The sequence below is a fragment of a genome, unplaced genomic scaffold, assembly GCF_019419815.1.
Source record: "Pyrus x bretschneideri cultivar Hongxiangsu unplaced genomic scaffold, Pyrus_bretschneideri_v1 Contig28, whole genome shotgun sequence".
Classification (NCBI taxonomy): Eukaryota; Viridiplantae; Streptophyta; class Magnoliopsida; order Rosales; family Rosaceae; genus Pyrus; species Pyrus x bretschneideri.
In genome coordinates this window covers 125,747-152,199 of record NW_025999590.1, presented here as the reverse complement: position 1 = coordinate 152,199, position 26,453 = coordinate 125,747, and the positions used below count along the sequence as shown (strand labels likewise).

Below are 26,453 nucleotides of genomic sequence, written 5' to 3'. Positions count from 1 at the left end.
GTGTGGGTTTGTTTAAGAACTTCGATTTTGTTTAAGAACTTCGATTCAGTGGAGGACGCACGATATGCATTGCACGCGTGGATTGAAGAGCTTAAAGATTCTGGTCTGTTACTCGACACCAAGAACAATACATTAATCACAATGCATGATTTGTTACGTGATGTTGCCATCTCGATTGCATCCAAAGGCCACGGTGCCTTAGTAAGAGCACAACGAGATGTCTTGAAGGAATGGCCAAACAATAAGGATTTTTCTGAAAATTGCACAATGATCTCTTTGTCTTGCAAAAACATCCCTAGGCTTCCTGAAGTTTTGAAATGCCAACAACTGGAGTATTTTTATTTGCACTTTAATCGTGACTTGCTTGAAATCCCAGGTAACTTCTTTGAGGAGATGAAAGAGCTTAAAGTTATGGATTTAACCGGTGCGCGTATTTCGTCGCTGCCTCCATCTCTTCTGCTCCTAGAAAATCTTCGTACATTGTGTTTAGATGGTTGCGTGTTGGGAGACATAACTCTAGTCGGACAACTATTGCAACTAGAAATGCTCAGCTTTATAAATTCCAAGTTTAAAGAGTTGCCCGAAGAAATAGGGAAATTGACTCGTCTTCGACTGCTGGATTTAAGCTGGTGCTTTGAACTCAAAGTGATTTCACCTAATGTTATATCACGTTTGACAAGTCTAGAAGACTTGAGAATGAAAGGCAGCTTCAATGGATGGGTGCCCGAAGGAGTAACCGGAGAAAGAAGTAATGCTAGCCTTTCAGAACTGAAGGACTTGCCTCGTTTAGCTGCATTAAGCATACATGTTCCAGATGCTGGCAGTATTCCGAGGGACTTGTTCACTGACAAGTTAAAAAGATATGAAATATTAATCGGTGCTTCGTGGGAATGGTATGATGCGGATGAAACCCTCAACACATTGAAGCTAAAGCTCCCAACTGGCTGTGAATTGGACCATGGTCTAGAAATGTTGTTGAAGAGATCATGTGAAAATTTGTATTTGGATGGGTCGGAGGGAGCTGATAATGTTGTGTACCACTCAGGTAGTGAAGATTTTCAACAACTCAAGCATCTCCATGTCCAAAACAATGCCCAATATACACATATCATTACTGAGGAGGTATGCCACTAGTGTCATTCTTTCCCATTTATGCCATTAGTACTTGTTTTTTTTATTTTTTATTCGAGCGATATAATTTACAAAGAAAAATGATACAACCACCATAGAACTCCTAGATTTTGTGTGGCTAAATTTACATATATTTGATCATTTGAAGTGATTCGTTTTATCTAGTACGTATTAAGAAATATTTGTTGGTATAATTTTTTTTATCTAAAGATACCATTTGACTAGATAATAACAAATAATGTGAATTCTCTTTCTCTTAAAAATGGAATGTACAAATACTGCAGGTTGTGTTGCGAAACTTAACAAGCTTGCAGGTGCGTGATTGTAATAGTTTAACTTTTGTGTTATCGTCTTCCATGGCTAGAAATCGTGTATCAATGGAAGAGATAGTGTCAACAACAGAATATGGTTGTTCTGCATTGAAGGATATAAGGTCATCTGCTATTCCCTGCCAGAATTTAACAACTTTGGAGGTAGTTGGTTGTTGCAACTTGAAATATTTAGCAACATATACGATAGCCAAAACTTTAAAGCGGCTAAGAACAATGAGGGTTGCCAGATGTGAAAGAATGACAGAAATAGGGGCAACGACATCAGATGGAGATGATGCAGGAAATGATGGTGAGATTTCTTTTTGCCAGTTGCAACGTTTGAACCTTTTATCTCTACCAAGTCTGCAAGATTTCTTCTCTGGAAATTGCATTGTCAAATTCCCATCCTTGAAAACTGTAAATATATTCGAATGCCCTAAGTTGAAGATTAACAGCTTTGAGTGGAAGAGTTCCCCAGAACTACAAGGAGTGCAGATAACAGAAGATTATTTGTGGCGGTGACGAGGATGAAGATGATGACTGTTGATGCAGATGATGGTGTTGGTGAGGGTGACGATGTTAATGATGACGGAAGCTATGATGATTCTAACAAAGAGAGCGAAGGTGATGCAGATGTTGCTGATGGATCGTGGTGGTCGTGGCAAAACTACACTCAATACATATAAAGAATTAACTTTGCTGCATAGTTAGTTCTCTTGTTAAGATGTTTGTTATTTTTGTGTGTAATGGTTTTGGGTTTTAACCAAGACAATCTTCTGCCCATTTTAAATTAAATTTCGAATAATTTAAAATAATTTTTTGCTTGATTTTTAGTTTTCATAAGCTGGTGTACCCGCCCGTTATTGCGGTGTTTGAAATATTGTTGAAGGTGTAGAAAGTTCTGAATATATATATGTGCCTAATAGTAGCGTGTACATTCTCTCCGCCAATAAATTGATTAGAACTAAAATTGGCAATATAGTGTTCAAATGTTAATGATACAGCAATAATATTTTGAAGATAAAACGATCAAACGTTAACAACACATTAAAAAAATCGGTCATTTGTACAATTGAGATTTGACTTTGAGAAAAGATCCGTTTGACCATTCTTTTTTTAGGTCCAAGTACCATCCGTGTGATCTTAGTGTTGGTTCTTGGTACAACTATTTGGGAATATAGAAACATTTTGTAAAACAAAGAAGGCGTTCAGCAAATACATAAAATTGAGTGAAATCGGAAGTTGAACATGAAGGAAAACGTATGAAGAAAAACCCTAATTAGCAGTGAAATTATTGAAAGCTAAAGGACAAACCAAAATCTTCACCTTAACTTTGCTTTCTCCCATTAGAATTTTCTTTGCTTTCTCGCATAACATTCACAATAGTAACACCGCTTGACAGTGTTATGATCACAAAATGATAAACAACATACTAAACGGAAGTGACGGTTTGAATCTGGAATCAATGCATACCTGAAAAGCTGATTTAAAATTGGTTATGCTTTTCCCATGCTCGTAACATTTATCATTTGCAATCGGTAAAATTTTCCTGATAAAGGGAAAGCAAGGAGAGTAAGTTATAAGCAAAGTTGACAGACAAAACAGTTCGATGCAGAGAGAGAGAGAGAGAGAGAGAGAGAGCTTACATCAGCTGTGCTCTCAAATACATATGGTAATCTGCATACGAAGAAGCAGTTCTAAATCATCCATTCAGGCCATTAAAACAGTTATAACATCATCTGCACCGGTGAAGCAAATTCTATGGAACGAAACTTGATATGAAATGCATATAGATTACCTTAAATTCAGATTCTATGAATTTGCATTTGACTCCAACCAACATGCATGCTTAGAGGATATATACCATCAAGTATAACAGTCAGTAGACGCTCATACCACCACCAGCACATACAAACACAAAAATGCAAACAGAATTTTGATGAGGCTCGGTAATTCTGAAATATCACCTGTGTTTCGTTCTCAGCAACATTGTCTTGTGAGGAATAGCAACTTTTATGGTTCCGCTCAAGAATTTTGTTCATACTGATCCAAGCGGGAAAACAGTCAAACATTTTAAAGTTATAAATTAGAGGTAATAGATAAATAAAGATTGAGAAATCTGAGTGCGAGATGATAGATGAAATCAGATTGAATAGATCAACTGGTGTTAAGACTGTTTGGATTTTACCATGCGTACATACATACAAAGAAGTTTTGAAAACCGAAAACAAACCGACAGAACTGCAAATGGCTGATCTAATCAATTTCAGATGTCACAAGAATCCACGGATCACTGCAAAACCAACCCAATAACACAATAACAAAACAAACACAGATCAACAATCCCAAAACTCAAATTCTGACGCAATCAAATTAATCCCCTGCCTAGCCTACTAATTTCTCCAAAATTAAAACCCTAAATAAAAAATTAATGCCCATATCCCCAATTTGTAAATCCCTAATTCAAAAGCCCGATGTAACTCCCTAATTCGTTTTATAAATAAGAAATTGCTTACCTTAATGGCTTGAACGCCGGACATAGAGCAGAGAGGATTGTGTTCGACGGCATGGCACGGTACGGTGCGCCGCGGTTCGTATGGAAACAGCTCGTCGGAATTTGAAGACCCAGACCCTAGCAGCTTAACACTTGAAATTGATTTGTTGGTTTCAATCTTCGATTGTGTGGGAATCCTCTTCGTTGATAAGAGGGTTCGAGGTTTTTTGCGATTTCTTTGTTTGAGGTTTACAATTTTTTTTGCGAATTGTGAGCGACAGAGATGAATTTCACCTATTTTTTGGTGAAAGGTGAGTGAAAAAGCAAAAGAAGTAAAAAGAACAAAAAAAAAAAAAAAAAAAAAAAAAAACAAAAACAAAGAGGAAGAGAAAAAGAAAGAGTGATGAAGAAGGGGCCGGTTGTAGAATATAACGAGAATGGAAGGTCTAAAAGAAAGATGGGTAAATTACATTTTGCCCTCAATTTTGAAGTTCATTTTAATTTTTTACAATATTTTTAAAACATTTTAATTTCATACATTTACTTATCATTTTATTTTAATTTTATATATTTATTAAAAAATTAATTAAATAAATCGTAAAATGATGACGTGGCAAAAACAGGATTCACATTTATGCTGACGTGACTATCAAATTTATACCACGTAACGAAAAAATAATTTTTATGCATTTAGACCATCTCCAATAATGGGCTAAATGCCAAATTCCCCCCCCCCAAACCATCTCCAACCCATGCTAAAACATTGGGCTAAATGCCAAATGTTAAAGTTGGGCCAAATTCCCCCCAGATTCCCACCCCCCCCCCCCCGCGCGACTGGACTCGCTGGCCCAAAGGCCAGTCTCGGCCCGCTCACTCGCGTACGCGCCCCACGCGGAGCGCTTGCAGACCGTGCCCGACAGGGTGGGCCCCGCTGTCAGCGGGTTGTCGGCCACCCAACTGAAGTCCAACGGCTATTTTTGCAATCCAACGGATGTGTTTCAAGGACCGTTGGTTGATCCAACGGTCCAAATTCAAATTTGATTTTTTAAAATATGTTATTTTAAAATACATTGAATCCAACGGCTGAGATCAAATATAATCAAATCTAACGGTAAAAAAAAAGATCTAACGGCCCAAATTTAAATCTAACGGTTAAAATAATTAAAAAAAAATTATTTAACTCAAAATTCACCCAAAAACTCTATAAATACCTATGTATTTGTTCAAACATCCACACAAAATATTGGACATATGTTTATATAAAGGATGATTTCTGAAAGTTTGGTGGTGAATGGTTGGTTGAAAGTTTGGTGTTTATATAGTTGGTGAAAGTTGAAAGTTTGGTGTTTATATAGTTGGTGAAAGTTAAAAGTGTGGTGTTCAACGGTTGGTGAATTGAAAATTTGGTGTTCAAAGGTTGGTGAATTGAAAGTTAGCCCAGGGTTGAAAGATTGGTAAAAGTTGACGGCTTGCTTTGTGGGAAATTTAGTGATTTTTCAATATTTATCGGAATTTAAATTTTTTTAGATTAAAATGTTCATAAAATTAATTTACGATAGTCTACATATTTATTTTTTTAAAAAAAATTAATTTAACAAAAAAAAATAGCATAAGTTCATTCTTTAATAATCCCGGGCTAAAATTTTATGCCAGAACGGTTGGAGCAGAAAAGTTGTTTCTGGGCTAAAAGCTAAATTTTCCGGGCTAAAAAATTTGGCTTTTAGCCCAACTATTGGAGATGGTCTTAAAATATAATAATATTTACCTTATTTAAATTATTAAAAAAAAAAAACAAACAACCTAGAAAACGTAGAACCCATCTTCTCCCTCCCTTCCCGACCCCCTCACCTTCACCGAGCCCAAACCCCTCCACCTCCGATGCTCTTCACCGCCACCATGTCCAACCCTCCCTCCCCTCCCTCCTCCTCAACTCCCACCTCGACGCCATCCCCGCCGAGCTCGACAATTGCTTTTTCTGGGTTTGTGTTCTGTAACCTCACCCATCCTCGTCTATCTTTAACCTCACCCATCCTCGTTAGAAATCAAACAACTAAACTCACTTTTCTCCCAACTAACCTAAAACCCTCACCTTCGCCCTGCTAGCTACCACAATCAGTGCTCTCACAAATTAGTGAAATCACAACCACCGTACGTTGATTGAAAAATTCCATGGCTTTCTGAAGCAAATAAAACTTGGGTTGCAGGGAGAAAACCCCAAAAAAATCCCAATTCAACGAAATGGTTGTCCTGGAGACGAAATCTCAAATCCCCATTTTTCTTAGTTCAAAGCTTCAGCTTTCTCTTTAGAATTAGAAATGAATAAAAGTAAAAGATTAATTTGTGGGTAATTAAGAGGCTTGGGTTGTGGGTTTGCAATGATGCACAACTATTGGCTAAAGAATGGATTATTGGTTGTTACAGTGTTGGTGGTTGGAGAAAAAAAAAAAAGAGGAATGTGGGGTGGGGTGGGGCGGGGTTACCTCTCTGTCTTCGACACCCACATGGTGGTCATGGTAGGGAAGAAGTTCAATGTTGGCAAGGTAGCGAGGAGGAAGAACCGCAGCAAAGTCGTTGACTTCGGGGCTTCGTGGGGCTTTAATGTGTTGTTGAACTCAGGGATTGCTGAAGCTCGAGGCTTCGTGGTGGCTGCAGTGTGTTGTCGAGGCTTCGGGGATTGCTGAAGCTCGAGATTTATTGTCAACTATCTATCTTGCAGATTTATTGTCGCAATATAACTACATAGTCTCCTTTAGTTCAAAACCAAAATATCTCAAAAGTTTACGTAACTAAAGAAGTTCACATATTTCATGTGCCATACCTTTATACTTAGCTTCCAGACGACCTTGACACCACTTTCTGCTTCTTACTACACCACGTAACCAAATTACCTCCAACAATCGTAAAATATCTAGATGTAAAGAGTCTGTCAGTAACATTGCTAGCCTAATCTGCATCTGTAAACCTCTCAACTTTTAGATGTTCATGTTTTTTCATAAAGTATTCCTGTACTAGGTGCAGATATGCCAAAATTTGCATTACCGAAGCTATGTGATATTCATTGGGCGAGTGCATACTTCAAAGTGTGAGAGAGAAAACGAATTAACAACAAAACAAGTTCCGGTTTGAGAATTCATACTTCAGAGTGTGAGAGAGAAAACACTGTGATACGACACCGTTGCGTTGTGAACCTCTGCTTTGCTTTTGCATTTGGTACAAGAAGAAGATGCTCAGAAAATGTGGTGGGAAATCGGAGACAGGGAAGCGGGCAACCTCCGCCCAAATTTGTTCTCGAATCGAATCAAGTCGACCTGGATCCGAACTCTCCAACTCTCCAATCACAAAGACATCATCTCCCGTCACCGAGGCTCCGTCAACTCTCTCCAGCTCGATTTGACGGAGGGCCCGTACCTGTTATCCGGCGCCTCCGAAGCTTCCACCGCCGTGTTCGATGTCCAGCGCGGGACCGATTATGGAGGCGGAGCTATCACGAGGCACAAGTGCCTCTTTGCGGTGGATAAGCAGCACGAGCGCGGGCATAAGTACGCGGTGTCCTCCGCCGTGTGGTATCCCGTCAACACCGGACTGTTTGTGACGGGTTCGTACGATCATCACATCAATGTTTGGGACACGAATACGACTCAGGTAGTGATGGACTTCAAGATGTCGGGAAAGGTGTACCGGACTGCAATGTCGCCGTTGGCAACTTCTGACATGCTCATTGCTGCCGGAACCGAAGATGTTCAAGTCCGCCTCTGTGATATTGCCTCTGGGGCTTTTGCTCACATCTTGTCTGGCCACCGCGGTATGTCCCAAAATTCACAGAATTTGACGTTTGATGCACACCTGATACATAGAAAGTTAGAAAATTTAAGCTTCTTATCATGGTTATGTGAACACATGAAAAAGAAAGAGTGATGAAGAAGGGACGGGTTGTAGAAAATAATGAGAATGGAAGGTTTAAAAGAAAGATGGTAGAGATGGTTCTTTGGGGGAAATTGTACGAGAAGATCAGTGGTGGGTTGAAATAAAAATTATATAAAAATGAGTGTCATAGAAGAATAGAGTGGTTGGATCAACACGAAGAAAACATAAAAGGAGTCTGATTGTGTAGAGAGGGTGGAGGGGGGGATAGACGAAGAAATACTTTTAATACTACATTATATTATTTATCCTTTAGGTTTACAATATAGGTATATACACCTTATTCTATAAGGAAAGTAATTACAAAATATAAAGACACTAAATCCTAAAGATTACAGATTTTAATCCTACTTAAAATAATACTCCAATAACATTTACAATTAAGTCTCAAATCAACATTCCCCCTCAAGTTAGTACATAAATATCATACATGTCCAACTTGATAATTGAGTCTTGAAAAACCTTACTAGATACTGCATGAGTAAGAATCAGCCAACTGCTCTCCTGAATTCACAAACGGTATAGGCATAATTTTCCTTTCAAGAATTTCCTTAATAAAGTGTCAATCAACCTCCACATGTTTTGTTCAATCATATTCCGAATTGTCAGCTATCTTCCTTGCAAATTTATTGTCATAATATAACTCCGTAGCCTCTTTTGGTTCAAACCAAGAAATCTCAAAAGTTAACGTAACCAAAAAAGTTCACATACTTCTTGTGCCATACCTCTATACTCAGCTTCCGCAGACGACCTCTGCTTCTTACTACGTCACAGAACCAAATTACCTCCAACAAACGTAAAATACACAGATGTAGACCGTATGTCAGTAACATTGACAGCCCAATCTGCATCTTTAAATCTCTCAACCTTTAGATGTCCATGTTTTCCATAAAGTATTCCTTTACCGAGTGCAGACTTTAGATATGCCAAAATTCGCATTACCGCAGCTATGTGATCTTCACTGGGCGAGTGCATTAACCAACTTACAACACTCACAGCATATGCAATATTAGGACAAGTATGAGAAATAAATTAACCTCCCCACAAGTCTTTGATATCTACCCCTATCAACAGGAACATGATCAACGTAAATACCCAAGTGATGTTTTTCTTCCATAGGAGTAATCACAGGTTTACACCCTAATAAGAGTACTTCTATTGAAATTTATCAAGCGAGATAGACCATTTCTTTCTGCTCAAATGAATAAAAGTTATTGAAGACCCAATATTTTTTGCCATGCCAGTTGTAAAACATCCCCACATTGGCCTGCAATGTTTCAAGATTCACTTCCCAAGCTAGGAAAGTTGAAGTTGCCCAGCAATATAAAGAGTTGGTGTGGCTCTTTTGCAAACTCAAATCGATTAAGTTTTATGCTGCATGCTCTAAAAAGCAAGTAGCTTTCCTTCAAGGTATTGGGCATGTAGATGCCACCTTTCCAAATTTAAGTGCTTTGAGGCTTGAGGAAACGCAGAACTCGATGTGTCAGTGGAAGAAGAATTCCCCACAAGCAGACCCAAATCTAAGGTAATTTGCAATACCATTGAGAATTTAACAATTTTGGAAGTTGTCGGTTGTAACAGCTTGAAACATGTAAAAGAATTGATGCTTGGGAATTGTAGAAGAATGATACACACGGAAGAAATTACATGTTGTTTGTTTATTTGTAATGGTCCTCATTTTAAATTTTGTAGTCTCGTTAGCTCATTTTACTTGTCAACTTCACACATACCAATTCTCTCTCTTCAATGACCTCAATCCTTGAGTCCTTGAGCTCTGACGCAGAGATCCGGAGAAGATCTCGACGGCTCAATTCCTAATAATTTTGGTTTGCCTAATGGATTCTAAGTTAGGAAATTTCAGTCGGTTAGGCTATCATTGAATGTAGAAGAAAGAATAGCAGTAGCTTTTGTTGAACCTCAATTATAAATAAACACGTGTTCAAATAATTAAAACAAAAAATTATAATTAAACACATGTTTATCTATGATCGGAAGTCTAACAAAAAACTAATATTATTAAATTTGTCACAATAATCACATTCATTACAATAGCCAATAGGCCTGTCCTATTTAAATATTGAATTCGTCATTCGAGAACGACAGTTGACATCTCTCATTCACAACACGACCCCACCTTTCAATTTTAGATAGGCTTACGCTGCCGTTTTACTGACGCATCATCTGTCAGCCATTATAAACCGAACCCGCTCAATAATCTGTCCAAGTTTGTCCGAGTCGACCCAGGACGCAAATCAAAGCGAAGCCCGGAAGAACAGAAAACGGATTCAGTAACAACAAAACCGGTTCCGGTTTGAGAATTCATACTTCAGAGTGTGAGAGAAAACACTGCGATACGACACGGTTGCGTTGTGAACCTCCGCTTCGCTTTTGCATTTGGCACAAGAAGAAGAAGATGCTCCGAAAATGTGGAGGGCAATCGGTGACAGAGAAGCGGGCAAGCTCTGCCCAAATTCGTTCTCGAATCGAATCAAGTCAACCCGGATCCAAACGCTTGAACTCTCCAATCACAAAGACATCATGTCCCCTCACCGCGGCTCTGTCAACTCTCTCCAGCTCGATATGACGGAGGGCCGGTACCTGCTATCTGGCACCTCCGATGCTTCCGCCGCCGTGTTCGATGTCCAGCACGGGACCAATTACGGAGGCGGCGAAGCTATCACGAGGCACAAGTGCTTGTTCGCGGTGGATAAGCCATAAGTATGTGGTGTCCTCCGCCGTATGGTATCCCGTCGACACCGGACTGTTTGTGATGGGGTCGTACAATCATCACATCAATGTTTGGGATACGAATACGGCTCAGGTAGTGATGGACTTCAAGATGTCGGGGAAGGCGTACCGGACTGCAATGTCGCCGTTGGCAACTTCTCTCATGCTCATTGCTGCCGGAACAGAAGATGTTCAAGTCCGCCTCTGTGATATTGCCTCCGAGGCTTTTGCTCACACCTTGTCCGGCCACCACGGTATGTCCAAGAAATTCGCAGAATTAAACATTTGATGCACATTTGATACATAGAAAGTTAGAAAAATTAAACTTCTTATCAATTATCATGGTTATGTAAACACATGAAACATTTTGGATGACAATATTGAGGATATAAGCAGGGATTGTTCTTTGAAATTTAGGGTGGACAATCACGAAAATTCGATTCTTTAAATAATCCAGCCTAGTCGGTTTTTTCAGCATTTTGTAAATTTTTAGCGTTTGGACTTTCTGGTTGAACCTGTAATTTTTAGCTCAAGGCTGGCCTGCCATTTGTGGACGGCAAGAAATTTACCGTACACCGTATTGGCGGAATTCATGCTTAGAACCTTAGGCCGTCGACAATGAGATGGCTAATTAATGGCCTTATTGGCTATTGGGCTGGCTGCTTCCTGCCCACTATCAACCCGTTTGTTGGGGATCTTTCTCACCTCCAGCTTGCTGACATCAGCAGCAATAGCTAGTTGATGTCTTGCTGTTGAATTTTTCTTTTTAGTCAAAATTTTAAATTTTAAATTTTTTCCTATAAATATTTATGGCATTTCTACATTATTTCTCACATCTTTTTTACCCTTATATACTATCTTACTTTATTTTATTCAAAATTTTCACATTCTTTTCACTTCAAACAGTCTTTTCATAGCTATTTTAATGTCTAAGTTGTTAACATGTAAGTAATATTAAAATATTTAATAAAATTTGTAACTATACCAACATGAAATTTAAACAATATGTAACAATACCAACATGCAACAATACCATTAAGTTAAGGAACAAACTTAAAAATAATAAATTATTGAGGGGCTATGTTTAGCCTTTTTTCGATTGGAGATGGTATATAAATATAGTCTGACACTGATCACTTAAAAATAATTTTTTTTGTTGAGCTATAATTCTGGATGGGACTATACTTAGCTATTTCAGTTGGAGATCACCTTAGAATCGTAAGGTTAGATTTAAGCTCTTGGTAGATTTATATTCTTCCATTGGGTTCTCTAGTTTTTTTTTTACAAAAGTACCAAGTGTTTTTAGTCTTGTTTCTTGGGTTTAACTTATAACGTAGAATAAAGTTTCGTGCATCTAGAGGGTCCTAAGTGTTGTATTTTCATGACTGTGGAATGGTCTACTTCTATCGAGTGGGTTTTGCTTACAGGCAGATGTAATGGTGCAATACGTTTTTGGGACGTTAGACGTGCCGGATGTTTTCTTGTTTTGGATCAATCTCAGTCTCAGCTTGGGAGCCGTCCACCCATCCTAGAACGCCCTGCTACAATTAAGGTTTTTTTCTTTTCTTGGCTGAGCCAAAAATGTTTGTTTTCAAATTATTACTTATCCCGTATGGGTACATCTTTCTAATAAAGATGAAACTTATATGTATTGGTGGGCTCTACCAAATGAGTTAATTTATCGCATGACTAGTGCCCCATATGAAAGAGTGTTCTAATCAATTTAAAAGTATTCTAAAACAAGGTCACAATCATGTTAACTTTAGCGATCATCAAACCTTAAGAAATTGTTGCGCCACCGTTATTCCATTGTCATGTGAGCCTTAAGGGCTAGTATGGCAGCCTAGACTAGATAAGCCTAGAACAAAGTCTATGCTCAACCCTAGGAAGTCCCACTCCTATCTCTCAATGATCTAGCATTTTCTCTATGTTGGCGTATTTGAACGCAGAAAATGAACTCAGATCACTTTCCCTGATTTCGGCGAGAAACCTGTCACTTTTGAGCCACTTTCCTGCCAAACCACGAAGCGTTGGCCTGCGTTCAAGGTATTAATCTCTTCATCTCGCTACTACAACTTTCCTTTGTGTTTCACCCAATTTCGCTGAGTATTGAAGAAGTTATATCCATTTGAATCTTACCCAGTTCCCAACGACCTTCGCTGCTTTCAAGGCATCTTCTGAACAAATCACGGCGAGTTAGATATCATGCAAGGTATCATTCTCTTCATCTCGTCGAGAACTATGATTTCCATTTTTGAATCACTCAATTTCATTGAATATTGACAAAGTTATGAACGTTTAAAATTTGTCTAAAATTCCGGTCAAAATCCTGCCTTCTTCTTCCTTCAAATCCGGCGACCCACAGTCCAGTAAACCCAGGCCCTTTGGGCCGTTTAGAACTCAGGCTTTAGGCCTGTTAAACCCAACCCCCTTTTCTTTTTATTTATTTATTTTCCTAAAACCCAAAAGGCCTTGGGCCATCTTGGTTAGGGTCTTAGGCCCGTTCCATCTAAAACCCAAAACCCTAGGCCCAATCCGTAACCTTTTAACCTTTTACCCTAGGCCTTTGGGCCGGCCTACCAAGCCTAGCAGCAAGCCCAGCCCAACCTGGTGCAATATTCTAAGGAATATTCTTTGAAATATTCTTATGTTGACTTTTTGGAAATTTAACTAGGACTCTTCTTAGGGTAATTTGACGTCTTGAATCCATTTATGAAGTTCGTTTTCCCAAATTCAATCGTTTGAGCATAGTTTTATTAATTGTACCCTTTATGTGCTTAGGTGCAATTAATAGCGGCGATTCTGTTTTTCCTTTTGGCACGGCTTTGTACTAATGATGTACAGTGAGTGGACCCATTCTAAAATGCATATTTTACTATTAGAAATGCATACATGAAAACCATGATTTAATGATTACGTTTTATGAGATAACATGCTTACTGAAGCTATTTTGAATTATTACTATTTTTCCTATAACCTGTGTTCTTTATAGAATATATGATGGATGATGATATAATATTTAGAACATGTTTAGAACACCTCTTTATAGTATAGATGATGAATGACTTTATACTATAAAGTTGCTTTTCAAATACATGTATGTTCAACAATTTTGTACTTACCTAGTGGTCCCTATTCCGCTACGAGGCGAGGGATAGATTCCATCATGAGAGATGTTACGGTGTTGGCATAGGGCCTAAAGGTGATTTTCCTCTGGCAATTGGCACAGGGATGGGGAGCTAGCATGTGGCCTGAAGGTGATTTTCCTCTGGCAATTGGCACATGGAGGGGGAGTTAGCATGGGGTTTGGAGTGAGATTGGACATTCCCTAGCGATTACGATATATACGAGATATATTTTGAGACATTGCACAACATGCTAGATTTCAAAAAACCTATTTTTATCATGATATATGTGTTTTCATAAAACCTGGGGGTTAGTATGTTGATAACTGTTTTATTACATTTATATCAACTTGGTCCACTCATGTTTGTTTTGCGCCCCTTCAGGACTAGAATCAAGACATACAATCCCAACATCAAGGCACTTCCACAACGGCATCTTCGAATCCTCTCGGTGTAGGACTCATTTTTTAATTCATTTAATTTTTATATAAGTTCTTTTAGTGTTCTGGATTAGATGTGTGCTCTAAACACGTTCCTGAAATGCATATTCATTATATTTTAAATTTATAAGTCTTATTTATTTCTTATTCTAAGCATTTACATTCAATAAATGGCTTTCGTCACCCTCGAGTGTCGGCCAGCACGTATCTACCCTAGTATTCGGGGAATATCGGGATCGGGGGCGTGTCACTAACAATCTTTGTAGATATAGTAACATTATAGTCCAACAATATTCCTCTATATTAATAAATAAAAAGTCTTATGTTCAATTGATATAAATAACGAGTTCAATACTTATTTATGTATGGTATATTATAGCCCAAATTTTCACCTCAAAGTAAAATATCGTTGAAAAATAAAAAAAAATCGCACTTGTCCCACTAACTCACCATTGGACCCCTCCCACTAACTCATCTTTGTCCCTTTAGTGAAAAAGTTACATATTTGATCAAAATCTGTAAAACGTTATGTCCATGTATATTTATCGGTTATTCAAAACCAAACTAAATTTGGTTCTTTCAAAATTTTTGCAGGTTCAACTAAAACTTAGCATGCCAGAGTGCACATATAAGTAAACTACAAGAAAGACTCTAAAAAGAAGACATATACATATAAATATGAAACATAGTAAGTGATTATAGCAGCTTGAATCATTCCTATATATACATAGATGGCTTCCTAAAATGTCACAAAAATTTGAGTTTCTATGGCTACATTGGAACCGATTGTTCCTTTTTTTCGAATATCCATTTAGAACCCAGAGAAGTTGACCAAAGTTTTAGGTCTAGGCATATAATTGCAGTTTCTTAATTTTGGACCGTTAAATTTTTTTTTTTTTGAACTGTTAAATATATTATATTCAATTTCATTCGTTAAATTTGATGTTTTTATAAATTTAAAATTTAAAATTAAATAATTTAAAATGAAAACTGTTGGATCAACTAACAACGTAAATAAATGAGGCTCGATCATAAAGTAATGCAATTGGGATTACACATGGGCGACCGACAACCTATCAGGCTGGGCCCCACTTCCCTCATCCCGTTCCTTTTTCCTTCACTTTTGGCGAGTTTCCTTCGATCATACGTGTCAATGATTGTTGTTCCCACTATGGCACTATCAGTGTGGGGTATTTTAATAGTAAGATGGGGGAGTACAAGATGAAACTCTATGAGCAAAAGAGGATATTAAAATATCCATGTAAATTATAACAGTAATAAAAGATTACATTAATATTCTTCAATCGAAATGTTGGTTTTTATGTTACGTTAATATGAATTGACAACAAAGAGGATGCTGTTAAATTTGATAGCAGCTTCAAATATATTTTTTATTAATTTTTTTATGGGAAACGCTGAAACTGAAGGCAAACGAAGAAGCCAGGAAGACCGAAGCTTGAATTTTGGAAAACCACAGAGAGAACAGAGAAGAAAAGTAGAAAGCCAAACGCAGAAGCCAGAAAGCACAAACTTGCTTCCCAAAAGACGTGAAGGGCTTGGCGGCTGACCAGGCGCGAATGAGCGAGTTGGCGACTCGAACGTGATGGAAAATAGCGGGGGCTTTATTGGTGGCGGCGCCGGTTGTCGGTTGCTGGGAGTGGTCGTCGATTTCGTCGGCGCAGAGTGTTTGGATGTCTTTGATAGAGGAGAAGGAGAAGGGGGAGGATGGGGATGACGTGCCGTGAATTTGAACTATTGATTTGCTCCGCGGAGGTTGGGATCAGAAGTTGGATTTTAGCAAAACCCAGACGAAGAATTGCACAAAGATTGAAACTTTATGAATTGGGTTGAAGAAACAGTGTAATAAAATAAAAAGAAAAGAAAATAGTATAATAAAATAATATTTAATTTAACATAGAGGATGAAGAGTAAAATTTTAAAAGATATCAAAATACCACATAGATAGTCAAATTTAAATTTTATGTTTAAAATTTGAAATCTCCTTTGAAGATACTTTAAAGGCATTTCTAAAGAAGATGTCAAAACTACCAGGTATATAATAGTAAAAATTAACAGCAAATTGAAGACAAAACCTTCTGTTGTCAATTTAACAGCCACTGTCAAATCCATTTAATATTTTTTAATAGATTTAATGGAAATATAATAAATGTGGTTGTGTATTTTAAAATTTTGATTGGTTACCTACGTAAAAGGACCTCATAAAGTGATTAAAAATATTTAAAATGGCATTATTATTTAACATATCAGTTGAATCAAAAAATTGTACAAATTACCACATAAACCATTAAATATCAATTTAATATTTTAAATTTGATATCTTCTTTTGAGATGCTCTAACAACCCCACAAATTTTATTCTTCTATCTTGTACGAGCGATATTGAGGAGAGAAAATTATAATTGAGATTTTGAATACAAAATAAATACTTTTAATCAACTGAACTATTGTTCCCTTACATAAACTCCATGACATTTTGTTTTGCTCTTCATTTTGTTTCGCGGGTAAGTGCTCTATTATTTGAGTTGCAAACCTAAGCTAAAAATGACAAAACATTAAAGGGTCTAATGATCTTTGTATATGTAGTAATATATTCCAGTGATATTTTTCTACATTAGTAAATAAAAAATTTCATGTTCGACTGACATAAATAACAAGTTCAATGCCTAATTATGTATAAAATATTATCTTGTTTAGCCTAAATTCCTTCTTCAAAGTAAAATATCACTGTAGAAAAAAGCCCTCAAAATTTCTGTGGGTTCAGCTAAAACAATAAAACTTAGCATGCCAGAGTGCACATATGAGTAAACTGCAAGAAAAACTCTGAAAAGCTGACATATACATATAAATATGAAACAAAAAATTGAGTTTCTGAGGCTACATTGGAAGAGATCGTTCCTATTATAGTATACCCATTTAGGGAAAGGGATCATCTCCTGATTCTTTTCATCAGATCCTCATGAGTCATCAATTCAGACTCTTGAAATTTGATTTAACAGTTAAAATTATTATAATTTTAAATGAAACTCCATATTTTTAACCGTTAAATCAAATTTCAAAAATCCGAATTGATAGCCTATGAGGCTTTGGTGGAATCGTGGAAAGGATCCGGAGCGGATCACTTTCCCCCATTTAGGACCCGAAGAAGCTGACCAAAGATTTAGATCTAGGCATATAATTGCAGTTTCTTCATTGCAGCAACTTTATATATATATATATATATATATATATATATATATATATATAACAAAAAGCTTACAAAAACTTTAGTTTTAATGAAAAATGACTAATAAAGGTATAATAAATAGTATCAAGAAAATGTAAAAATATAATTTTTTGTTAAAAATGAACAGTACATAAGTGTTTCGTTAAAACTCTTTTTTTTTTCCTTTCTTTCTTCCTGTTTGTTTACTTCAAAGAAAGAGCATCACAACGCAATTGGATCCTCTCCGAGGCAATGCCTCGGGATTCTACTGACCAGATAACATGGGCCGTTGAATTTTGATCCAATGACTACAATTATTATAATTTTAGAAAGATCCTCCTGTTAATAGAAAAAAAAAACTTAGTGAAAACAGGATTCATGTCTCATATATCTTATACCGAAGCAAGATTTAGTTGTCAAAAAAAAAAAAAAAGTCTCATATTAGATCTCTTTTTTTATAGTTAATTTTATCATATTCAACCTCACCAGTTAGATTTAATGTATTTATAAAATTTAAAATTAATAATTTTGAATCAGGACCGTCCAGATCAATGTCATCCGATCAAAATAATGCAATTGGAATTGCACATGGATGGCCGACAACACATCAAGCAGGGCCCCACTTCCCTCATCCTGTGCCCTTTTCCTTCCCTTCTGGCCAGTTTCCTTCCTTTCAATGGGTCAATAATGCACGTCAATCATGCGCGTTTCCAGACCTTTTTTTTGCAGTTTCCACGCGTCCATCACCTATTTCCTTTTTTTTCGCTGTTGTACCGAAACTGCCCTCCAGCTGGATCTCCGGAATTGGGTCAATGGTTCTCTGTCCCACGCCTCACTTAATCTCTCGTTACATTCAGACTCCTCCATCTTCCTACCGTCACTCTCTCTCATCCCTCACAACTCTCTGCCTCTCCTCCCATCTGTTCCCCTCTGCAACTCTTCCTTCTCCCTCTCGGCAAAACCTTCCGTAGCACCTCCAAACACCACCCAAACTCACCCAAAAATCAACGGGGTCAAGGCGGTGGAGAAGTGGGTTAATGGTTCTGTGTTCTTCTTGATAATTGTATGTGTTTATGCCCTCATGATATTATGAGATGTCATGGGATGTTTGTGATCCGATTAAATACATCGCAATAAGGATAACAGTTCATATTTTTTATGAGGGATAATGGCTATGTTTTTTTACGTTGAAGTGTCGAGTGTTAGGCGCACGTATTCAATTCAGGATTTAAAATTTTTTAATGAATTTTTATGTAGTTTAATTGACTTGTAGAGATTTCTTATAAATTTTGATTTAATCTTTTTAAAATTTATGGAAGATGTGAGATTTATGAATGCTTAAAATTCTCTCAAATTTTCTATAATTTCTCAACTTTTTCAATTCTTTCAAATCAAATTCACAATTTGTAATTGAATACACTTAGAAAGTAAAATTTTTATTAAAATCCTAATTGAATACAATCGGATTTTAAGAATTTTATTAACCTATCATAAAATCATGATTGAATATGTTGAATTTTATACAATTACTTTAAATTTTAATTGAATACCCTTAAATTACATATTTGATCGTCCTCTAATCAAGATAATCTAATGTGAACAATGAAGCAAAATCCGTTGAAAAAAATGTTCTCAAATTCGATTTTTTCCTCAATGGTTTCAATTAATATTTGACGTTAATAGTTACCAATCTATTTGTCCTGAGATATTTCAACTTTTCTGATACAGATTTACTAATAAAATTTTATCAACTTTTTTATAATTCTTAACTCACTTGATGATTAAGTTGTTTAGAAGTGTTTTCACCATGTTTTTATAAAAAAAAAAATTCAAATTTGAGATTTTAATTCATCTGATCTGACGACAGAAAATTATAAAGATATTTGAGAAGTGAAAGAATTTTCATGCTAAGTATATGATTGTGTTGTTCCACCATGATTAGTTTTATTAAATAAGATACATATTTAATCTGCTTTAATTTGTATTTGATAGAAATAATTGTTTTGATAAATGTGAATATATTGTCTGCATGCTTAATAACAAATTATTTGCATTTTTTGGTGTCAGCTGTTCTCAACTCCATTGGTACTGACACACAAGCACACCGAAGCAAATTATTCTCTCCATAGTGCTCAAGTCGATGACAGCTGGCATGCTAATGCTATTTTCCAACAAAACATTATTTAAACTATTTTTTTAAGATAAACAAGGTGATTGCTAGTGTTGTAGTGTAACACTAATTTGGGAATTTCATTTTTTTTTTCTCCTTCTTTGATTTTATTTTTTCATTCATCATTCCTTTCATCAGATATGTTTTTCAGCATTATTACAGGATTCAGTTTTTTTAGAATTCATGGATAATTTTTGTTTAGTTTTAAAATGACCTATTTTGAAGGTTGGAAAGATTTACTGAGACATTTCAATATCTTCCTAGTCACAGTTAAGCAACACAGTCAAGCATACTCACTAGCTATATTTCTGCAATATATTTCACACTTTCTAGTTTTCTTAGCTCAGTTAATATTTTATTTATTTCATTCTCTGCCTTTTTTACTTTTTTTCTTTTTAAATTTTTTTTCCTTATGAATTAATAATAAATAAAAATCTGAGAACGCAATTTTTGGAAAGAACAGTGTAAGTATACAACCAATATTATTAATTGTATGTAAAAATTGATTAAAAAACCTATGAATGTATCAATACATTATACGAGTCACCAACTTTTACCAAATCAATAACTTACAACTAAGAATGTGAGTAAATTTTGGTATAAGTGTTGTTTTATAAAAATTGTACGCAAGTCTATTCTGCTCGAGATTATACATGAAAAACACATTTGTGGAGTTTGTTTTGTTTAAATTTGGGAGTTTTGTGATTTTGAGATTTATAAATATCATAATTTTAATCTGTGAATTTTTTAATTCAGATTATTTTATACATTCTGATGAGAGAGTGAGTTGAAATAGTGATTTGTTTTTTTTCATTGTATATAGGCAGAAGTTGGTTCAAGGTTGAATTAACAGTTATATCTTTTCCAATTCCATGTTTGTAGATAATAACGATGCACTCAGACAACGTTCTCTATCTAGCTAGAATGTTGGTAGTGGTGAAGTCCTGCTGAATTGCTAAAAAAAGGTCCTCTCCAATTGGTTTGAACCAAACTCCAATCCCAAAACAAAACCAAAATAAAATAAAATAAAATAAACAAACCATTAGGTAACTACACTTTCCTTATTTTCTTTGTAGTATAATTCTGTTGTCATATAAAATTGACACTATCCTTATTTTCTTTGTAGTAGAATTCTGTTGTCATATAAAATTGCTTCATGTGTTTCAATAGTTTTCTTTCCTTGCCTAGGGTGCTTCCTTAACAATCAACAAATACTGGACAAAAGTTTTTAGCGTTGAAGCAAAATTTTTTTGCTTGTTTTGGCATACTCTTTGTATCTTCAAAATACGACCTCTCTTACAATTTTTAATCCCGTAGCAACATGTGGACAAAACTTTTTAATCCATCCTAAATACACACAGTTTTACATATGGTTTAGGATCGGTTTGATAATCATTTCATTTAGATTTAGGGTACACATGTTAAATTAGAAGAAGAAGATAAAACTTAATGCTTTTAGATTTCTTAGTTCCTTTTGCTTTTAACAGCAAATTGCAATTGTATCCAGAAGAACTTTGCAAGAAAAAAAAATAAATTATTACGTTCTCTCTCTTCTTACTTTATTAGCTTATTCTCAATTTACAGAACAACCAATTTGTATTGATGCTCCAAGGAACATATATATTGAAGAGCAACTCACTTCATCCATAACCAACAGAGCTAAGGGTACGTTCTTTAATTATAACCATATTTGATTTGAGTTTTGCATCTTGGATCTCATTTATGGTAATTTGGTGGTTGTCTTCATATTTGATTTGATTTAGGGGCTTTTCACATGTAATTAGGCCCTTAATAATAGAGAAAAATGCTCCGGATTCAATAGTTTGTAGAATCGATTTACTTTATAACACTAAAGAAATTTTACCAATAAGAATCAATTGAAGCATGACAAGTGGATAGATAAGGGTGTCGGAATCAGAATGTGGGCGAGTGTAGCCTATAATTTAGGGTTTAGGACTCGGCCTTTGGCAGAGTCCTAAACTCATTATCGCTTAACCCTAGGTCATAAAAATTAACCCTATGCTTTTTATAAAATTAAAAAAAAAAAAAAAAAAAAAAACAACAACAACAATCGTGAGTTTTTTGGTAAACAGTGGGGCATTTGGTTTGCTTCTAAATCTGGTGCCATGCAAGCTTGTACTTCTTAGTCAATGTATTGATTATTTATCGTGTTTATGTTAAATCTGCAATAATTCAGTGTACATACGTGATGTAATCTTGAAAAAGAATGAAGAAAATCAGAAAAATATAGAGATGAAATGCTTGAGCTAATAGTAGCAGCTCAGCATCCATCATGCATTCATGTCTCTTCTCCTTCACTACCAAACAAAGACAATTACTCTGAGCCCTTCAATCTAAAAAACTAATTTGGTGCATACACTTGTCTAATGAAACCAAGTCCACACCTAGTTCAATAACAACAAAGTAACACTAGCAGCTACATAACACTAGCCTTATGGAATTCAAGCAAACAAACACATACAAATTTCTTGTGTTCCAAGTTGTAGGATCAAAACCAAATCTCATTTAGCTCCCCGTTCATTGGTTGGTTTTAGCTTTTAGGGAATTATTTAAATAATGGAATATAAAATTGACTTTTTGTCAAGCCCTGCTCGAATTGAAATCCAAAAAATAGGGAGAAAAGTGAAGGGTGTTGTAAAATTTTAGATATAATTATATGTATTATTATTGTGGCTATTTGATGATGAAGATGTTTCTTGGTTGGTTGGAATTGAAGCAAGGCCATTAGACATATAACCTTTCAAAGGAATTTGGAATTGGGTTATTTATCTTTCATAAAATGATGTATGTCGATTGGAAGTTTTTAAACAAATAAATGTGTTCTTTTACAAATATGAAAACACAAATGGAAAAGCCATTTAAACAAACTGACATGACCTTATAAAAACGGTAAGCGTTCTTACCGTTTGTCCATCAGATTTCTTAGAATCCAACATGATTATTCAAGAAAATGTGAGAGAGCACTATGATGTTTATACAAGTATAGGTAAAAATGTATCCCACACTAGTTTTGGTATGAATGTATCCTACACAACGTAATTAATATTAGAAAATTACAATTAAATGCCAAGAAACTAGAGTTAGTTTCTAATTTTTGACAATGTTTTATTCAAAAAGTAATATTTTTCCAGAAGTGGAATAGAATTTTCCGTCTTTCATAATGTGTTTATTTATAAGTTGTTGAAAGATCATAACTCATAAGTCAATTAGAAAAGAAAAGTATTTCTTGAGATCCTTTTCTTCTAATTTAATTTGTATTCATGAGCAGGCATGGAGATTGTTAGTCTAATTGTCAAAATAGTTGACAAGTATGCAGTTGAACCAGCTAGACGCCAAGTGGGTTACCTAACTCACTGCAAAAGCAAACTTGAGAAACTACAGACTGAAGTGGACAAATTAAGTGCCGCTAGAGAGCGGCTAGTGCTCAAGGTTGTAGAAGCTGAAGAAAGAGGTGAAACAATCCACACTGATGTACAGAACTGGCGGAAAGACGCGGATAAGATCACCGAGGAGGCGAACGAATTACGGAAGCCTGATACGCAAGCAAAGATGAGCTGTCTCCGTGGGGTTTGTCCAAACCCGGTGCTCCGATACAAGCTAGGCAGGACATCAACAAAGTTGAAGCAGGCGGTTGTTGAACTCGTTGAACTCTACGCAAAAACAGATTTCTCTAGCATTTCGTACAATGTCCGCCCACAAGAGGTATCCGTGGTATCTGACAAACATTATGAGGCATTTGATTCGAGGATTTCAATTGTAAAGGAAATCATGGATGAACTGAGAATTCCTAATACCGACCTGATTTTGGTGTATGGTATTGGAGGCGTGGGGAAGACCACACTGGTTGAACAAGTCCTTAGGCAAGCTGTAAAAGAAAAGTTATTTGCTGATGCGGTTATGGTAAGAAGTGTGCAAAATCCGGACCTTGAAGGAATTCAAAAAGAAATTGCCAGAAAGTTGGGTATGGAAGTTCAAGAAAGCGAAACTCTGTCAGTAAGAGCACCTCATCTATGTAACAGGGTCAAAGACAAGAAAGTTCTTGTAATTTTAGACAACATTTGGGAAAGCATTGACTTGGAAGCGGTAGGACTTCCTTGTCTGCCGAATTGTAGAATACTTTTGACATCCAGAACTCGAAAACTGCTATCCTCAGAGAAGCGGTTGCAAAAAGACTTTGAGCTTCGAGTTTTAAACGAGAATGAAGCTTGGCGTTTATTTGAGACGAAAGCAGGTGATGTTGTTAAAAATCCCGACATACGAATTGTGGCAACCGATGTAGCCAAAAAATGCGGAGGTTTGCCACTTTTGGTTGTCACAGTCGCAAGCTCTTTAAGAAATAGAAGTACTTTACCAGTATGGAAGAATGCCTTCGGTCGCCTAAAAGTGTTTGACAACGAAGACCCAGCCGAACAAGAAGCATACTCGGCTTTAGAGTGGAGTTACAATCAATTGGATGATCAAAAGCTGAAGCGACTATTCTTGATCTGTGGAATTATGGTAAATCGTAGCGCATACGCTAATCTGACAGACTTGTTGAAATATACAATTGGTTTGGGTTTGTTTAAGAACTTCGATTCAGTGGAGGATGCACGATATGCATTGCACGCGTGGATTGAAGAGCTTAAAGATTCTGCTCTGTTACTCGACACCGAGAATAATACATTAATCACAATGCATGATTTGTTACGTGATGTTGCCATCTCGATTGCATCCAAAGGCCACGGTGCCTTAGTAAGAGCACGAGGAGATGTCTTGAAGGAATGGCCAAACAATAAGGATTTTTCTGAAAATTGCACAATGATCTCTTTGTCTTGCAGAAACATCCCTAGGCTTCCTGAAGTTTTGAAATGCCAACAACTGGAGTATTTTTATTTGTACTTTAATAATGAAATCCCAGGTAACTTCTTTGAGGAGATGAAAGAGCTTAAAGTTATGGGTTTAACCGGGGCGCGTATTTCGTCGCTGCCTCCATCTCTTCTGCTCCTAGAAAATCTTCGTACATTGTGTTTGGATCATTGCGTGTTGGGAGACATAACTCTAGTCGGCCAGCTATTGCAACTAGAAATTCTCAGCTTTATAAATTCCAAGTTTGAAGAGTTGCCTCAAGAAATAGGGAAATTGACTCGTCTTCGACTGCTCGATTTAAAGGACTGCTATAAACTCAAAGTGATTTCACCTAATGTTATATCACGTTTGACAAGTCTAGAAGACTTGAGAATGAAAAACAGCTTCAACCGATGGGTGCCCGAAGGAGTAACCGGAGAAAGAAGTAATGCTAGCCTTTCAGAACTGAAGGACTTGCCTCGTTTAGCTGCATTAAGCATACATGTTCCAGATGCTGGCAGTATTCCGAGGAACTTGTTCACTGACAAGTTAAAAAGATACCAAATATTAATCGGTGCTTCCAACTGGTACGGTGTGGATGAAACCCTCAACACATTGAAGCTAAAGCTCCCAACTGGCTGTGTATTGGACCATGGTCTAGAAATGTTGCTGAAGAGATCATGTGAAGATTTGTATTTGGATGGGTCGGAGGGAGCTGATAATGTTGTGTACCACTCAAATAGTGAAGATTTTCAACAACTCAAGCATCTCGATGTCCAAAACAATGCCCAATGCACACATATCATTACTGAGGAGGTATGCCACTAGTGTCATTCTTTCCCATTTATGCCATTAGTACTTGTTTTTTTATTTTTATTTGAGCGATATAATTTACAAAGAAAAATGATACAACCACCATAGAACTCCTAGATTTTGTGTGGCTAAATTTACATATATCTGATCATTTGAAGTGATTCATTTTATCTAGTGCGCATTAAGAAATATTTGTTGGTATAATTTTTTTTTATCTAAAGATACCATTTGACTAGATAATAACAATTAATGTGAATTCTCTTCTCTTAAAATGGAATGTACAAATACTGCAGGTTGTGTTGCGAAACTTAATAACCTTGGTGGTGCGTGATTGTAATAGTTTAACTTTTGTGTTATCGTCTTCCATGGCTGGAAATCGTGTATCAATGGAAGAGATAGTGTCAACAAAAGAATATGGTTGTTCTGCATTGAAGGGTATAGGGTCATCTGCTATTTCCTTCCAGAATTTAACAACTTTGGAAGTAGTTGGTTGTTGCAACTTGAAATATTTAGCAACATATACGATAGCCAAAACTTTAAAGCGGCTAAGAGCAATGAGGGTTGGGAGATGTGAAAGAATGACAGAAATAGGGGCAACGACATCAGATGGAGATGATGCAGGAAATTATGGTGAGATTTCTTTTTGCCAGTTGAAAAGTTTGAGCCTTTCCTCTCTACCAAGTCTGCAAGATTTCTTCTCTGGAAATTGCATTGTCAAATTCCCATCCTTGAAAACTGTAAATATATACGAATGCCCTAAGTTGAAGATTAACAGCTTTGAGTGGAAGAGTTCCCCAGAACTACAAGGAGTACAGATAACAGAAGATTATTTGGGGTGGTGATGAGGATGAAGATGATACTGTTGATGCAGATGATGGTGTTGGTGAGGATGACAATGTTAATGATGACGGAAGATATGATGATTCTAACAAAGAGAGCGAAGGTGATGCAGATGTTGCTGATGGATCGTGGTGGTCGTGGCAAAACTACACTCAATACATATAAAGAATTAACTTTGCTGCATAGTTAGTTCTCTTGTTAACATGTTTGTTATTTCTGTGTGTAATGGTTTTGGGTTTTAACCAAGACAATCTTTTGCCCATTTTAAATTAAATTTCGAATAATTTAAAATAATTTTTTGCTTGATTTTTAGTTTTCATATGCCGGTGTACCCGCCCGCTATTGCGGTGTTAGAAATATTGTTGAAGGTGTGCCTAATAGTAGCGTGTACATTGACGGCCTCCAAGATCATCT

The 26,453-nt window shown here is 36.3% G+C and overlaps 2 protein-coding genes, 1 long non-coding RNA gene and 1 pseudogene across 9 annotated transcripts in view; 3 read left to right on the top strand and 1 right to left on the bottom strand.

The window, feature by feature from the left end:
• The first annotated feature begins 3 nt into the window (after window positions 1–3).
• On the top strand, window positions 4–2,032 carry LOC125479275 (probable disease resistance protein At4g27220). The gene is made up of 2 exons (XM_048588443.1): window positions 4–1,122; window positions 1,416–2,032. The coding sequence occupies exons 1-2, from the start codon at window positions 142–144 to the stop codon at window positions 1,962–1,964; spliced, it is 1,530 nt and encodes a 509-aa protein (XP_048444400.1). The 5' UTR covers window positions 4–141; the 3' UTR covers window positions 1,965–2,032.
• A 652-nt stretch (window positions 2,033–2,684) lies between these two features.
• LOC125479282 overlaps window positions 2,685–26,453 on the bottom strand; it is a 36,205-nt gene continuing 12,436 nt past the window's right edge. Inside the window, exons 1-6 of one of the 5 annotated variants that reach the window (XR_007259909.1) lie at window positions 3,959–4,249; window positions 3,644–3,735; window positions 3,410–3,485; window positions 3,241–3,290; window positions 3,089–3,119; window positions 2,685–2,991 (exon numbers count right to left, since the gene is read on the bottom strand). This is a non-coding gene — a long non-coding RNA (uncharacterized LOC125479282). Of the gene's footprint in view, window positions 2,992–3,088; window positions 3,120–3,240; window positions 3,291–3,409; window positions 3,486–3,639; window positions 3,736–3,958; window positions 4,250–26,453 lie in introns of those variants that run through there. The other 4 variants (XR_007259910.1, XR_007259906.1, XR_007259908.1 and 1 more) reach the window with 4 other exon arrangements.
• On the top strand, window positions 10,015–10,959 carry LOC103945340 (annotated as a pseudogene).
• Window positions 18,205–26,411, top strand: LOC125479273 (probable disease resistance protein At4g27220). Of its 3 annotated transcripts, none has more exons than XM_048588440.1 (6): window positions 18,205–18,434; window positions 19,439–19,581; window positions 20,424–20,506; window positions 21,126–21,206; window positions 22,831–25,202; window positions 25,493–26,411. In XM_048588440.1, the coding sequence occupies exons 5-6, from the start codon at window positions 22,833–22,835 to the stop codon at window positions 26,039–26,041; spliced, it is 2,919 nt and encodes a 972-aa protein (XP_048444397.1). In that variant the 5' UTR covers window positions 18,205–18,434; window positions 19,439–19,581; window positions 20,424–20,506; window positions 21,126–21,206; window positions 22,831–22,832; the 3' UTR covers window positions 26,042–26,411. The 3 variants fall into 3 exon arrangements, with proteins under 3 accessions (XP_048444397.1, XP_048444395.1, XP_048444396.1); XM_048588438.1 differs by having other exon boundaries at window positions 20,424–20,587; XM_048588439.1 differs by lacking the exon at window positions 20,424–20,506.

What these genes read in the sequence shown, in the direction of transcription:
- LOC125479275 (XM_048588443.1), top strand. Translation starts at nt 142, where the DNA reads ATGCATGATTTGTTACGTGATGTTGCCATCTCGATTGCATCCAAAGGC. An exon ending in CACATATCATTACTGAGGAG is followed by an intron (nt 1,123 to 1,415) that starts GTATGCCACTAG and finishes CAAATACTGCAG; the next exon opens with GTTGTGTTGCGAAACTTAAC.
- LOC125479273 (XM_048588439.1), top strand. Translation starts at nt 22,833, where the DNA reads ATGGAGATTGTTAGTCTAATTGTCAAAATAGTTGACAAGTATGCAGTT. An exon ending in CACATATCATTACTGAGGAG is followed by an intron (nt 25,203 to 25,492) that starts GTATGCCACTAG and finishes CAAATACTGCAG; the next exon opens with GTTGTGTTGCGAAACTTAAT.